The sequence below is a fragment of the Lithobates pipiens genome, unplaced genomic scaffold, assembly GCF_037356315.1.
Source record: "Lithobates pipiens isolate NorthernLeopardFrog02 unplaced genomic scaffold, aLitPip1_a1.2 Scaffold_18, whole genome shotgun sequence".
NCBI lineage: Eukaryota > Metazoa > Chordata > Amphibia > Anura > Ranidae > Lithobates > Lithobates pipiens.
The window spans coordinates 137,124,346-137,141,059 of NW_027507758.1; the positions used below are offsets into that span (position 1 = coordinate 137,124,346).

Genomic DNA, 16,714 nt, shown 5'->3' on the forward strand with positions numbered 1-16,714 from the left:
ATGATAATTGATTAAATAGTAAATAGTTGTGTTAGGAAGAAAACACTCACTTTTCAGGTTTCGTAGCTGAAGTTATAAAGCAAAACAGCAAGACATACAATGTACATACAAAGCAGATCTTGTACATCCTTGCTCTATAAGTGGTTACAAATAATAATTATATTTAATATTGCAATACTAATATACATGTAAATGTAAAATCAAGATAATCACAGCATTTCAAATATGTCTTATTATTACCACAGTTGCAGAGTTTGTTGGCTTGGATCACAGAAGAACTGTTGGAATTGTATACCAAGTTGCATTTACAGTTGGACTTCTGGCACTCGCAGGCGTGGCTTATTTCATTAATAACTGGAGATGGCTGCAGCTGGCAGTCACTCTGCCAAACTTTCTGTTCCTGGCATATTACTGGTAACATTCTGCAATATCTATCTCAGAAATCAGCTCAAGCCAAATATAAAATAGCACATGCAAATTAAATTATAGTGTATATTCACTTTTGAGGCCAAACTGAGATAATGCCTACTTCATGTTTGCTACAAGTTCCCATTCACATAGCATAACTTAAAAATGTTTTTTTTTTAAATTCTTTATTAAGACTCCAGGACTGCAACATCCCACTTAGTTATTCCTTTTTAGTAATGCTTATTAGGGGTCTGTGAAGTACTGTTTGTCATAACTAACCTTGTTTGTACTGTGCTGGCAGATTTCACTATTAGTTGTAAACTAGATGTGCATTACTGTTTGTCCTAACAAAGATCTCAAGTCTTCAGTGTTTCATTGTATGTTATTGCTCTGTCTCCCAGTCTGTCCCTGATCTTTACACTGCTATAAATGCAAAGAAAAAAAATCTGAAGTGTTTTATGTATAAACCTGCTCCAAACAACTAAAAAGGTAAGAAATATGTTTTTTAAATGATGCTTTAGGTATGCCATGTGAATGGAAACACATAAACAAATGGGTGTTCTGCTTCCTCAAGCTAATCATTAGACATGTGCATTCATTTTCGTCCGAATGCATTTTTGTCCGAATTTCAGCTATTTTCGTTATCGTTTGTCAGCACAGAATCCGAAAAACGAAAGATCCGACATAAATAAATGCTTTATTTTCGTTTTCATTGTTACAACAGTTCGATATAGAATAGGAGATTCGACGTGACTCTGACAATAACAATCTGTCTATAGAACCTGTGGTCGAATGTGCCTAACCTTACCTCTATTAGTCCAAGATTAGATAGAGAAAATGTTCGACAGAGAAAAAAGATTTGACAGAGAGAAAAGATTCTGCAAGTTACTGTCCTAAAAAGTGTTTGGGGACCCGGGTCCTGCCCCAGGGGACATGTATCAATGCAAAAAAAAGTTTTAAAAACGGCCGTTTTTTTCGGGAGCAGTGATTTTAATAATGATTAAAGTGAAACAATAAAAGTGTAATATTCCTTTAAATTTAGTAGGGGGGGGGGGGTGTCTATAGTATGCCTGTGAAGGGGCTCATGTTTCTGGTGCTTAGAACTGTCCCTGCACAAAGTGTCATTTATGCAGGAAAAAAAGTCCTTTAAAATCACTCGCAGCTATTATGAATTGTCGGCTCCGTAATACAGAGAACACTCATTGAAAGTCATTGATAAAAAAATAAATAAATAAATTAAAAAAAGCGTGGGGGTCCCCCAAATTCAATTACCAGGCCCTTCAGGTCTGGTATGGATATTAAGGGGAACCCTGCCTCAAATTTAAGAAAAAATTTGACGTGGGGTTCCCCCTAAATATCCATAACCAGACCCTTCAGGTCTGGTATGGATATTAAGGGGAACCCCGCGTCAAATTAAAAAAAAATTGACGTGGGGGTCCCCCTAAAAATCCATACCAGACCCTTTATCCGAGCACGCAACCTGGCAGGCCGCAGGAAAAGAGGGGGGGACGAGAGAGCGCCCCCCCTCCCTCCTGAACCGTACCAGGCCACATGCCCTCAACATTGGGAGGATGCTTTGGGGGTCTGTGACCCCTCAAAGTACCTTGTCCCCATGTTGATGAGGACAAGGGCCTCATCCTCACAACCCTGGCCGGTGGTTGTGAGGGTCTGCGGGCGGGGGGCTTATCAGAATCTGGAAGCCCCCTTTAACAAGGGGACCCCCAGATCCCAGCCCCCTCCCTGTTTGAAATGGTAAGGGGGTACAAAAGTACCTCTACCATTTCACAAAGAAAGTGTAAAAAATAGTTAAATAAGACAAACACACTTTTGAAAAATTCCTTTATTAAAAAAAAAATAAAAATAAAAATAAGATCCAGCGGTGCTAATCCACTCTTGCTATCCAGCGACGGACGGTCATCTCTCCAGCGATGGCTCATCTGAATCAGCGCAGCGAATCCATCCTTCTTCTGTCTCCGTGGAGGCGACACTGCAGGGATTCCGGCGGCCTGACGTTTCTTATATCTGACGCAAGGGGAAACCCGGGGTTCCCTGTGACGTATGGGTGACCCCGCACCCCTCTGATGTAACACAGGCAGGTTTCCGTTACATCAGAGGGGGGCGGGGTCACCCATACGTCACGAGGAACCCCGGGTTTCCCCTTGCGTCAGAGGGGGGCGGGGTCAGGTGACGGGTGGCCCTGCCCTCCGTATATAAGAAACGTCAGGCCGCCGGAATCCCTGCAGTGTCTCCTCCATGGAGACAGAAGAAGGATGCTGCGCTGATTCAGATGAGCCATCGCTGGACCCCGGAGAGATGATCGTCTGTTGCTGGATAGCAAGAGTGGATTAGCACCGCTGGAATCTTTTTTTTAATTTTTTTTATTTTTAATAAAGGAATTTTTCAAAAGTGTGTTTGTCTTATTTAACTATTTTTTACACTTTCTTTGTGAAATGGTAGGGGTACTTTTGTACCCCCTTACCATTTCAAACAGGGGGGGCCGGGATCTGGGGGTCCCCTTGTTAAAGGGGGCTTCCAGATTCTGATAAGCCCCCCGCCCGCAGACCCCCACAACCACCGGCCACGGTTGTGGGGATGAGGCCCTTGTCCTCATCAACATGGGGACAAGGTGCTTTGAGGGGTCACAGATCCCCAAAGCATCCTCCCAATGTTGAGGGCATGTGGCCTGGTACGGTTCAGGAGGGAGGGGGGGCGCTCTCTCGTCCCCCCCTCTTTTCCTGCAGCCTGCCAGGTTGCGTGCTCGGATAAAGGGTCTGGTATGGATTTTAGGGGGACCCCCACGTCAATTTTTTTTAAATTTGACGCGGAGTTCCCCTTAATATCCATACCAGACCTGAAGGGTCTGGTTATGGATATTTAGGGGGAACCCCACGTCAAATTTTTTCTTAAATTTGAAGCAGGGTTCCCCTTAATATCCATACCAGACCTGAAGGGCCTGGTAATTGAATTTGGGGGACCCCCACGCTTTTTTATTTATTTATTTATTTTTTTATCAATGACTTTCTCTGTATTTCTCTGTATTACGGAGCCGACAATTCATAATAGCTGCGAGTGATTTTAAAGGACTTTTTTTCCTGCATAAATGACACTTTGTGCAGGGACAGTTCTAAGCACCAGAAACATGAGCCCCTTCACAGGCATACTATAGACAACCCCCCCCCCCCCCCCTACGAAATTTAAAGGAATATTACACTTTTATTGTTTCACTTTAATCATTATTAAAATCACTGCTCCTGAAAAAACGTCCGTTTTTAAAACTTTTTTTTGCATTGATACATGTCCCCTGTGGCAGGACCCGGGTCCCCAAACACTTTTTAGGACAGTAACTTGCAAATTAGTCTTTAAAATTAGCACTTTAGATTTTTAATGTTGGAGTCCCATAAACTTTAATAGGGTTCTAAAGTATGCCATATACTAGCTCCGTCGAATCTTCTTTATACATTCGACAGACACCATGAGCCTTCAAAGACAGATTCGATCGTAATTCATGTGGATTTTCGGACGAATGCAATTTTTGAACGAAAAACGAAATAAATAAAAACGAATTTCGGGAGTAACTAAATAAATTACATTTTCGGACGAAAACGAAATTCTGAAACAAAATATTTTACTCTGCACATGTCTACTAATCTTTGCAAGTGTGACCTCTATAACCGATCATGCTGTGGTGAGATAGCTATAATTTATAATCTCAGCAGCATTGGCAGACAGTGACCTGATCCAAAATCTAAAATTTATGCAGATCCTCACAGATCAACCTCAGATCAAAATCAGGTCAAAAATTCTAGTATGTCTGGCTTTAGCAATTGCATGTACTCACTACAGAATCTAAAGACACACTGAAAAGGGGATGGGACTAGCTATACAGAGAGTCTCCTAGCTATGGCGTGAGGAAGGGACACAATTATTTAAGGGCAAACAAACAGATATCACTTGTGTAACATGATAGTAGGGAGATTTTTCAATTTTGGCTGCAAAGGAGAAAATACACTTCAAATAGACCTTTTAAAATACAATGAATCTAACATTAGTGTTGAAGTAAAGGGACGTTGTGGTATTCAAGATACGTGTTTTAATTCTCTTTGTCCCTATGGAACTCCATGGATTTGATAGTGAAGTAATAAGGGGAGGTTCTTCTTCACATGGAGTGATTACTACTTGGATAAAATGATGCCCTCTGTACAGATCAGACTTAGGCTGGTCAGACATGGTTCGAATCTTGGCCTGGTTCAGCAGGAACCAGCCGAGATTTGAACCAATAATGAGCAGGCTAAATGTACCATGTTGATTGATCGATCAACTTGGGTACAACCAGCCTGCCTGATTCACTTCTGATTAACGCAAGCGGCTGCTATAGCCGCTAGTGTCAATCACTGTCTTTTCCAGGCGAGGACAGCTTTCCCTGCCCGCTGGCAGAAGACATTATCTCGACAGGAGGGGTTCCTCTGTCAGCACAATCTGTGGCTGCAGGAAAGAAATTCACACTGTCTATGGCCTGCCTTAGAATCCAAGGCGCTCCACAAAGGATCCATTTTCTGACTACAGTGGCTGTACTGGATGGGAGAGAAGATACACACAGCAGCAGGAGATACAAAAGCGAGATATTGGCTGAAAGGAGCACAATAATCTGGTAAACAGGAAGTGCAGAGACATGGCTTAGATTAGGACGATCATGGGAGGAGCAAAGAGTTCAAGGTTCAAGACAAACAAGATTCAAGGAATTGTCCAGGGAGCTGTTCAGCATTCCATGTGGCTCAACAGTCATTGCCAGACACAGCCAGGGCTGGTGAAAGAACTTTTGTCACCCTAGGAGAAACCTTGTAACCCATGTGACCTACCTGACCATTGCAGTGACCTACCCGACCTCTACAGTGACCTACCTTACCCCTACACTGACCTACCTACACTCACCTACATACACTGACCTACCTGAACCCTACACTAACCTACCTGACCAGTACACTGACCTACCTGACCCCTACACTAACCTACCTAACCACTACACTGACCTACCTGACCTTTACACTGACCTACCTGGCAACTACACTAACCCCAACACTAACCTACCTGACCATTACATTGAGATACCTGACCCCTACACTGACCTACCTGACCCCTACATTGACCTACCTACCCCTACACTGACCTACTTGGCCACTACACTAGCAAAGCTAGAGTAATAAAATGAGAGTTTTTTTTTGGGACTTTACATGAAGCCATGGCCTGGTAAGGTCATGTATTTCCATCCCTATTGACGTAAAAAATAAGGGGGGGGGGGAGCAAGAGAGTGGGACTTTACATGAAGCATGTGGTGAACGTTTATGAAATATATTGATTATTATATAGTATATACACATATAATGCTGGTATCAATTGTAAACAATAAACATGGTAATGACATTGGTATCTCATGATATAACCACAATACCATTCCATAGTTCACCAAAAGTATGATTGTATAAATCCATAAAGTAGTGCCTGTAGGACTAATCCTGTAGATGTGAGTATTACATAATGACTTAAAAGCCTAGGTATATATATTAATAGAAACACAGCATCTGGTAGCTCTATGTGTTTTGTGGCTTTTGTTCCACTAGTCAAGAGCAAGCGCGTGATGTATCTATAATACAATTATATATGAATAGTCTAATATGTACACACATGGACAGGGGTAGGGTAACGAGGACCCCACACCAAGTGTATGCTTACTTACTGTAGTTTGTGTATTGATGGTATGATGCTGGGCACTGCAAGCCATCCAAGGGCACCTCCAACCAGAAGCTATGGTGGACAACTCGGTGGGGATGACCCACAGAGGCATCAACCAGGGCAGGCATGGAATCAAAAGGCACTTCTGTGTGTGGAGTGAAAAAATAATGTGAGCTTAGGAAGTCACTATAAGAGATAAGAGTGAAGGTGAGAGAGTGGGCAGGGAACTGGTGAGAAGGGAATGGTGTGCAGAGGTGAGGACTGACAACACTAAAGCTAACCATAAGCTGGGATGGAAGTGTGAGTGAAGGAAGTGGTTACCCCCAGTGACTACTGGGAGGTGGGAGTGAAAAGGGCAGAGGGAAAGTGATAGTGAGTGCAATATTATCTAATGTGGATGAAGAAACCAAGGGGAGGGGAAAAAAAACAAAGTCCCAAGCTGCATGGATTTTGGTGTGCAGAGAGCCCCAAGTACCAAAACCGCCCAGGCAGATGCCCATATATGCGTCACCACAGAACAGCTCACCATCGTTAAGCTGTGTAGCAGAGTGCAAGGAGAGGCGCTGTCAGCCAGGCAGCCATGTACCTGGCAACCGCCACCGACATATCTCCCATGTTGCTCACGAGCGTAGAAACCACCTGCATTGGACGTGCGGTGCCCTAGCGGGGAAATGCGCGCCGTTCACGCACAGTGGCGGCGCATCCGCCCCCCCCCAGGCGTCATAAGAGGCGGGGGATGCGAGGAGGCCCATAAGGCGCATCACAGCTCCTGGACAAGGAGATAATCAGTCAGACGGCATAGCAGCCCGACCATACACACCACCAATAACAACAGCGAACCGAAGTTACATGTCCATAATGAACTGTAAGAAATGTATAAAATAATACTAATGGGTAACATGATACTATTGATTGGTCAGATAAACCAGGGGAGACTAACATTAGGTTAATTAAATGCAAGAGGGTGTAATAAAATGGAACCAATAGGGCATTACCACGTTCTTCCATCCCTATTTAGAGTAATAAAATGAGAGTTTTTTTTTGGGACTTTACATGAAGCCATGGCCTGGTAAGGTCATGTATTTCCATCCCTGTTGAAGTCTTAAAAGCGTTTTGTGGCTTTTACCTACCCCTGTTCATGTGTGTACACATCAGACTATTCATACATAATTTTATTATAGATACATCATGCACTTGCTCCTGACGAGTGGCTCAAAAGCCATGAAACGTATAGAGCTACCAGATGCGGTGTTTCTATTAATTTATACCTAGGTTTTTAAGTCATCATGTAATACTCACTTCTACAGGATTAGTGAAGCCATAGGTCCTGCAGGCACTACTTTGCACTTTATAGATTTATACAATCATACTTTTGGTGAACTATGGAATATTATTGTGGTTATATCATGAGATACCAATGTCATTACCATGTTTATTGTTATTACCATGTGTGGAGATGCGACCCCATGTCACAGGTGCATATAAGCAGTATATGCCTGATTTTGTCAGGAATACTAATTATTCCTGTGGGCTGGGTTCACCATCTTTTGTAATCCCGCTATCTGTTCACTCAGTAAGTGATTTGTTTTCTGTTGTACAGCCACTGTCTGCATCAGGATCTGCTCCTGCTGAGCCTGAGCCTCCTGATGGTGGACCTGCGCTTGTGTATTAGCCAGTACCAGCTGCTTAACCACATCCTCCATGGCTTGTTCAGAAGATTTCATTGTCTGTGCAGCTTTAACCCAGGACATGGGATTAGACTGGACCCCTCAAACTGCCCGCATTCTCCACCATTTGTGACAATCCGGGATGATTAGGTTCAAGTGGTGCATGCAATTTTCCAGAAACGTGCCACTCCAGACTTGCGTGGCAGCCCACTGTTATTTAAAGGAAGCAAAAAAGTTCAAACAGTAATCTTCCCTCGCAGGGGGTTCCACCATCACTGTATAAACAAACGATAGCTTCCTGGCTTACTCACTGTCAGCTTCAGGCTGCTTTAGTCACAGGCTACACCTGCCTGCTTCAGACATACACACAGACTGTCACCTGCAATCTTAGAATCCGAGACCTCCTATCTCTTTCTTATGGAGCTGTCTCCTACTGGAGACCTCCTGGCCAGACTTCCTGTCTGCCGGGCAGAGCCGTCTCCAAGTCTGAGCACTGACTTCTTTTTCTGGCATGTTTATGAACCCAGCCCACAGGTGTGTAATTAGTATTCCTGACAAAATCAGGCATATACTGCTTATATGCACCTGTGACATGGGGTCGCATCTCCACACATGTTTATCGTTCACAATTGATACCAGCATTATATGTGTGCATATAATATATAATACTCAATAAATTTCATAAACATTCACCAATTTACTCTTTTGCAACCACGTGCTTCATGTAAAGTCCCACTCTCTTGCTCCCCCCTTATTTTTGACTCTAGCAAAGCTAGAGCGGATACTTCTGAGCTCAGTTAGATCAGGGAGAGGAAACACTGAGCATGCACACATGCGCGTTTGAACGGCCCGGCGTGGCTACTGGGGGCACATGCAATTTTCCAGAAACGTGCCACTCCAGACTTGCGTGGCAGCCCACTGTTATTTAAAGGAAGCAAAAAAGTTCAAACAGTAATCTTCCCTCGCAGGGGGTTCCACCATCACTGTATAAACAAACGATATGTTCCACTAGTCAAGAGCAAGCGCGTGATGTATCTATAATACAATTATATATGAATAGTCTAATATGTACACACATGGACAGGGGTAGGGTAACGAGGACCCCACACCAAGTGTATGCTTACTTACTGTAGTTTGTGTATTGATGGTATGATGCTGGGCACTGCAAGCCATCCAAGGGCACCTCCAACCAGAAGCTATGGTGGACAACTCGGTGGGGATGACCCACAGAGGCATCAACCAGGACTTTAACCCAGACTACATCTACATTACAGCCTGCATCTGTAATGGGAGGACTTTTCACCATTTACAACAGCAGGAGCTCTGGTATGGTATGTTCATTGGATATGAAATGTCATAAGGTGATCTTCTTGAAGACCAACTTACACTTTAAAGCCTAACCGTGATTTTGATTTTGAACTAAGAACATTCCAGGTGCATCAAAACAAAATGTGTTCAAAGTCTTAAGCCCCATATACACTATCAGTTTTTCTGCTGAGTTTTTCCTTCAGGTTTACCAAACCATGTAGTACAAGGGCCTGCCTGATTGCATACAAATTGAAACTCCTAAGGTTTGACCTCATATTATATGGTTTTGGTAAATCTGAAGGAAAAACTCAGCAGAAAAACTGATAGTGTGTATGCGGCTTGAGATAGTTTTCTAACTCTGATTCTCTGCAGAGTATGGCATGCCCTCTGCGAAATCAAAGTTTATGTTGATGGCTCATTTGAAGGGGGGGGGAATTGCACCTCTGCAAAGAAACCACTGCTTCCACACAAAGAACAATGGTCCATCTCAGCAGCATTCTGGCAAGGGGCCGGCTTTTCTACTCTAGAGAAATGAACTGTAAGACATTCAACTCATGCAGCTCTCCTTGGTCCCTCCATGTCACTGCTGTCTCCTGCAGTGACCTGGAGAAACCAGTGAAAGCTGTGGGTGACCACTAAAATTGACACCCTGGAGTATTGGTTTTCTAGTGGAGTATTGGTTTTCTAGTGGAATTCGGGGGACCATTATGGATCAAATCAAAGCAGTGCTCAGTGACTCTGGTGGCAAGAGAGGTGTCCTGTGTCACCTCCTGCGTGCAGTAGTTTCCTTCTTCTACTGCCACATTAACTGCCACATTAATACAAGGCTCAGTAGCGAAGAAGTCAGCAGGAGAAGAGAATGAGCACAGTGGGGGACACAGGAGATCAACACTCAAGGAAGTGAAGATATTCTGCTAAAATCAGTAATTACTGTATTTGTGTTATCCAATGCAGAGCTTGGCGGGCATGGCAAACCCATGATTTTTAGCTGCCTAGTTAAGTCAGATACAGCAGCTATTTTGTATCTAGCTAAAAATTGTTCTAATGTCACATGGCCCTTACATTAAAAAGTTCATATATTACAGGTGTGTTCCAGAATCACCTAGATGGCTCCTATCCCAAAACCAGAAAGATAAGGCCAATGAAATTATCAAGCAGATTGCGAAGAAGAATAAGAAACCAATACCCAATACTTTACAGGTGAATATCTCTGTTTTTGTCATTGCCATATGGAGCTAGGCCCTGCTCCATGTTATATAACTGCTGAATGCCGAAGTCACTACTACCCACTGAAGTTCTAGCATTTGACAGTTGTATGGTGTGACATACTTAGCAATGGAAGTCTGTAGAGCCCAATTTTTACAGATTTTGAAGCTCCTGATAAAATCTTGCACCTTGATTTCAGGGCCTCCACAGGAACACAGGGATTGGTTTGAAGACAAAAATGGGCACTTGCAGACAGGGTCATTCTAACAACAAAGTAGGGGTCCAGGGCCCAGAACAATAAAGCTAAGAAGAACAACTCTGTAGCCAATATATTAGAGGTGAATATTCTGTTCTTTTTATTATAAAGACACACATAGTTTAAACTCGCCACATGGTGCTAAGCCCTGCCCTATGCTATGTACCTGTTGAATGTCAGAGTCACTACTGCTCACTGAAGTTCTAGTATATGACACTTGTATAAGAAGTAACAGGCTTAGTTATGGGAGGAAGCGGATCTTAATTTTGAGTTTTTCAGATGTTGAGGTCCCTTCTAAAGTAACACTTAACAGTGCTAAAAATGTGTGTGGGTGTGGTGCTAAAAATATTATGGGTGTTTCCTGTTTATTGGACCAACTATAACTTTGCCCCTTGTAAAGTGTTGAGCCTAAATTTCAGGGCTTCCACTGGGACATAGGGATCAGTTTGAAGACAAAAACAGGTACTTGTAGACAGGATCAGACTACCCACAAGGCACGGGCCCAACGCCCGGAGAGTGAAGAGGGGCCTGGCCACTGTTAAAAAGCATCCGTCCACTTGCGCCTGACACCCTCATATAATCTCCTATCATGTAGAGGCCAAGCAACCACAAATATCTAATTAATAATAAGCGTGTAGCCTGTCAGGTGCAGTGTGCAGATTGTTAAGAGTTGAACTAAGACTCTCCTTATCCCACCAGTCCCTGCTGTACTTACCTCCATGGGTGATGACCTGTCAGTATCCACATAGTCAGTGCAGCTGCCATTTGAAATCCCTGCTCTTCTCCCTCTTTTCTCTGCATGGCTCCCGAGATGGAGCAGAGTGATACTCTGAGCCTGCGCTGACCAATAAGAATTTCTCTTATCGGTTCCAGAAGTCCTGCAGAGAGAAGGGAGAGAGGAGAGGGGATTTCAAATTCTCAGAGCACTACACCGGCTGCATGGGCACTGACAGCTTATCACCCTTGGAGATAAGTACAGCAGGGACCAGGAGTGAGGAGGGTGTAGGGTGTTAATTCACCTTTTCTTTTTTTATGAAAAGGTAATCTTATACTGTAAGTCTAAACTTGTGACTGTGGAGCAGCAAAAGAGAGAGATGCAGAGTCTTCTACAACACACTTGTGATTGTACAATCTCCTTTAGATCTACCAACAGCTGTGTAGAGGAAGGACCTGCCTAATTGGATACATATTGATTGGATAGATTAGGTAGGTCCCCTTATTATAAAATTTTGATAAACCTAAAGTTGATTGTAAAAAAAGTGTTGATGGGTGAATCCTAAGAGCTATTGTATTCTCTGGGGGGGTTGGAAGGAGCCAGTGATTATTGCTAGAGAGTATAGCAGCTAAAAGTGATAATCACATGTAAAATCTGGCAGGCTAAGTTGATTGATAGCCTACCCAAACATGGTTTGAATCTCGGCCAGTCCCTGCTCAACCGGTCAAGATTTGAACTGCCTATGGCCGGCCATAAAGCTATTGGCTAGTGATGTGAAAGTTTAACCGATCTTTGAAGTCTTTCTATTCTTTCTTTTCTATATTGTTTTTTATACGCACAAGGCTGCTTACCTTGTTTAGATTTCATTGAACTCTACTTGTCACCACCATTATGTGCCAATATTACAGCATGTTTGGTACCACAGAAATGTTTTAGTCTAAGTCAGGTTCACGTTAAATTCACTTTTCAATCAAACATATGAAAATATCCTCATGAAACTATTGGACATACCCTAGGATGATTTTCCTTATTACATTCTAGGCTACACCAGGCAGAAAATTCTAAAGATATAAAAAGTGTTTTGCCATAGATTCATGCTACTTAAGGCTCCATATTTTATGTAAGTTTACTTTTTTTTTTATTACAGAGTCTAACTGAAGACACTGGTGATAAACAAGTTCCCTCTTTCAAAGACCTTGTCAGAACTCCCCAGATAAGAAAACACACTTTCATTCTAATGTACATCTGGTACGATACATTTATCTGTAAACTGAATTTGCACAACTACAAAATCCTTTAGCAGTAGATATAAAACTGTGTTATTTTCTTATTTTACTTAAATTAGATTAAAAATATTCTGATGCCCAACATAGCTGCTGCCATTTTGGTCCAGAGGAAGGGAAAATAAAATCCTGTAGGCAACTACACCCAACTTTGACATAAGTTTAAAATAAAAATCGTTCCTGACCCCCAAAGGCAGTTGGCTCAATTCCCTAGGTCCAAATATTTTTTTTAATAATGTATTGTAGCCAGAACTTTGAATGTTATTAGCTTCAAGCGTTTTAGTCTGCATCATTGATTTTGTCAATTATTTTCCATGAGGTACAGCTTAAACATTCTTACTGTAAAGAATCCTTGCCGAAATTGATAGTAAAACATAATTTCTTCTACATGTATCTGAAATCCCTTTGTAAAGTGCTTGGAATAAAAGTGCAGTTTACCAATACTTTGCTGACCTTGAATATGTTTAAATGGTAGTAAAGTCATATCTAAATCATCTTTTTTGAAAACTAAACATGTTCTAGTTTCATACCTTTTATCAAATTAGTTGCCTTCCCTTGAACCCCATCCAAAACTCTTTGATTTTTTTTACTAGGTAGAATGAGACCCCATCCTCTAGATGTTACTTTAAAAGTGACATTCTATATTAACAATACAGAAAATCAAATATTATATAAGGATCACATCATTTTATTTCCCTTTTATTAATCTTGAGATTTTGCTTGCTTTAACAGTTGCAACTTGGCACTGAGTAATGCTGCTTTGTAAGAGGTCTACAAGTATAGGTAAGCACATAAGGTAGGGTCTTGACAAAGTCAAAAGGCCTAACTACAAAGTTCATTTATTTAGCACATACAGTGCCTTGAAAAAGTATTCACACCCCTTGAAATTTTCCACATTTTGTCATGTTACAACCAAAAATGTAAATTTCTTTTATTGGGATTTTATGTGATTATAGACCAACACAAAGTGGCACATAATTGTGAAGTGAAAGGAATAAGCTAAATGGTTTAGCAAATTTTTTTACAAATGTAGCAGTACCCCCGTATGGGCTGCTGAAAGTGGTGGCCCACCTGTCACCCAGCCCAGGAATTCACTTTGCAGTCACTTTTGAGACAATGAACAGTCCATGAGGTTATTTTGGATTTTTATTGAGGGATTTGAACTTGGATAGGTATGGGAATATATGGGATGCCCAGTAGACTTACTCCATTCTCCCCCAGCACATCACTTGCTTTCAGACTGTTATTCTCTCTCTCTCTCCCTCTCAAGCACATCATTTACTCCAGGCACAGCTAGCACATAGTTAGGCCCAACCCTGACTGAGTCAGGCCCCAGCAACTGCCTTTTGCAGACAGGGACCGTGGGTCCCTCTGATGTAGCAAAAAAACTGAAATAGGAAGTCTTTTCATGCTAGCTGTCTTATGGTGGTGGGTGCTGCTCCCAGTAAGTCCTTTTCAGACCCTGCCACCCCACCTGGCTGCAGCTGCCTCATTTTTTTTTTTTTTCTTTCTTTTTTTCTTTTTAAGCGTCTAATGGATCCAGTGGTGCCTATCCCCACTAGCCCCATAGGGGGACCGAGTGAGAGCCCCAAAAAGCGACCAAAAACCACCCCCCTCCCTCCCCCCCTCTCCCCTCCCTACTCCCCCCTTGTCCTATAACGGAACGTCTCGTGAGACTGGGTAGGACACCCCCCTTCCCGTTAAGCCTATGGCATTGGTGGGCCGATATTTGTGTTCGCCTCACCCCCATAGTATCCCTGGGGCTCATACCCTTATCCGCCCGAGACTCCCCTCGCCTTCCCTCCCCCCTCCCCCCATCTCCCCCCCGCACTCCTCAGCTCACAGCGCGACCTATTAATTCACCTCAATTCCAGTAATCTATTTTCGGCTCCAACTATTCGGTCGACCCTGCCATTTCCTCCCCTGGGTACTATTCCCCTCCCCCCCTAATACATCTTCAGATCCCCATTCTATCTGTGGGGCAGGGTGTATGCCTAACTGCTCGCAAAATTCTGGGAGGTCTTCAGGGAAGCGCAGAACTGCAGATCGTCCCTCTTTCTTCCCTATGAGGCATGCAGGAAATCCCCATTGATATGGGATGTCCGCCGCTCTCAATAATTCCGTGAGTGGTTTTAAGCATCTCCTTCTACCCAGTGTCTCACCCGCTAAGTCAGAGTAAATCTGCAGTTCCGTGCCCTCATGGACCACCCCAGACTGTGTTCTCCCTCTTCTCATTACCTGCATTTTATCTGCTACATTATGAAATCTCACAATAACGTCTCGAGGTGCTTCTGTTCTAATCCCCCGGGGTCGAGTCATTCTGTGTATTCTATCAATTTTCAACGGGGCTGTAACTTCCTTGTCCAATAGAGGGTTAAAAATCTGTTGAGCTATCTCTCCAAGGGCGGAACCGCTATATGTCTCAGGGAGACCTTTTATCCGTATGTTCTTCCTCCTACTTCTATTTTCTTGGTCCTCCAACTTATATCTGATTAATCTATTTGAACTCCAGAGGGCTGTTATCTGCTCTAAGATTCCATCCATCTTACACTCTTGAGTCTCAACTCTGTTTTCTATCTCCTCCACTCTCCCCAAGACCAAACCTATGTCACTTCTTATTGTTGCGATATCCGCCCTTAGAGAGATCTCCATTCTCGAGAACATCTCAGAAAGCATCTCCCTAATTTGTGGGGATTGGGGGGTTTCTTTGTGACTGTCCGAAACCATTTCTTCTGCCTCTCTGTTAACCATCTCCACCTCTCCCCGGGGATTATTCTGATCTACTTCTTCATTCTGTGGGTTTACTCCGCTTTTTTTTTAAAGCTCACTTGACTTTATGGCAGGATTTTTTACCCCCCTACCCTCTTCCCCCTTCTGTCTACTTGGGCCCGAGCGGATTAGTTTTTCTGTTCTGGGGCTACCGGTCCCTTCATCCTCTCTTATACTGGAATTTGCAGCCAGATATTTTTGGATTCCGACCGGACTTGTAGCCGGGGTGATTGTCTTATTTACTTTACCTGCCTTTCCCCTCATTTTGGCAGGACCAAAACCCTCCTCCCCTTGTCTATCGATCACCAGGTGTTTCTCTTTACTACTTCCCCCCTATCTCCACCCTAATCCAATATACCTCCCTCCTGGACCGTTGAAAATCTCCCAGGGGTCTGAAAACACCCACAATGAGGTACAATTAAATCAGAGATATCAACCGCACTAACTAGCTTACTTTCGAACAGAAAAAAAAAAAAAAAAGGAGAAAAAAGGAGAAAAGGGTGGGACCTAGTTCAACTGCTTTCCACACCACAGGTAAATCATCTATCCAAGTCCATAACGTATATCTAAACAGTTTACCTATAGTGTAGTAGAATAAACAGCGAAAGGTTATTGATTATTAATATTATTACAGCTGTGACACTGAGTTCATCCTACATTGACGATAAATTATCCCACCCTAAGATCAAAAAGCAAAGAACGATATCAAATATATCCAGTCCTTTAGCTGTTGAATGGAGGCAGGCAAAACACTCACGCAGCCAGGGAAAGTTTTTTAGTGAGTTTTTCCTGCGAGAGAAACTCTTGCGTCAGATATCAAACATCAAGATGCATCCAATACCTATTGTTCAAAGCAGCACAACCTTCGACCTTTGGTTATATAGATACGTATTCAATTGATCTTTTGTATTAAAAAAAAAAAGGGGGGTTTAGGAGATAAAGCAGGTTCCAGCGGCAAACAGATTATTACTTTTCCTCTTCTTATCTCTTCCCCTTCTCCTCTCCACCTACACTTATAGCCTAGCTGCAGCAGGTTTGGGGTATGCAGGAGAAATACTGTCCTTCGGGGTCCACATTCAGAAACATTCAGAAACAGCCTTCTTATTCCCTAAAAGGGAAGGGGGAGGGGTACACACAAGTAAGCCCAAGCTATAACCAGGGGGATATAAACCTTCTTATCTGGTATACTGTCCTTAGCCACCTCCAGCTTTGGGCTGCCCCTGTCCCCGTCTGACCGCTTGTCTTACCGCTGTACCACCCTCATAGACCGACCGCCAAGCACCGCCAAGCACAGGGACAGCTCCTTGGGTCCGCAGCTCCTCTCCTGACGCCAGATTCCAGGTTCAGCTGTCTTCTGGTCAGGGGGTCTTCCTCA

General features: G+C 43.1%; 1 protein-coding gene across 1 annotated transcript in view; it reads left to right on the forward strand.

Moving 5' to 3' along the window:
• LOC143987454 (solute carrier family 22 member 2-like) overlaps positions 1-16,714 on the forward strand; it is a 74,883-nt gene that overhangs the window by 20,094 nt on the left and 38,075 nt on the right. Inside the window, exons 4-6 of the mRNA XM_077486171.1 lie at positions 246-414; positions 10,196-10,310; positions 12,435-12,535. Coding sequence (XP_077342297.1) covers positions 246-414; positions 10,196-10,310; positions 12,435-12,535 — 385 coding nt within the window. The remainder of the gene's footprint in view (positions 1-245; positions 415-10,195; positions 10,311-12,434; positions 12,536-16,714) is intronic.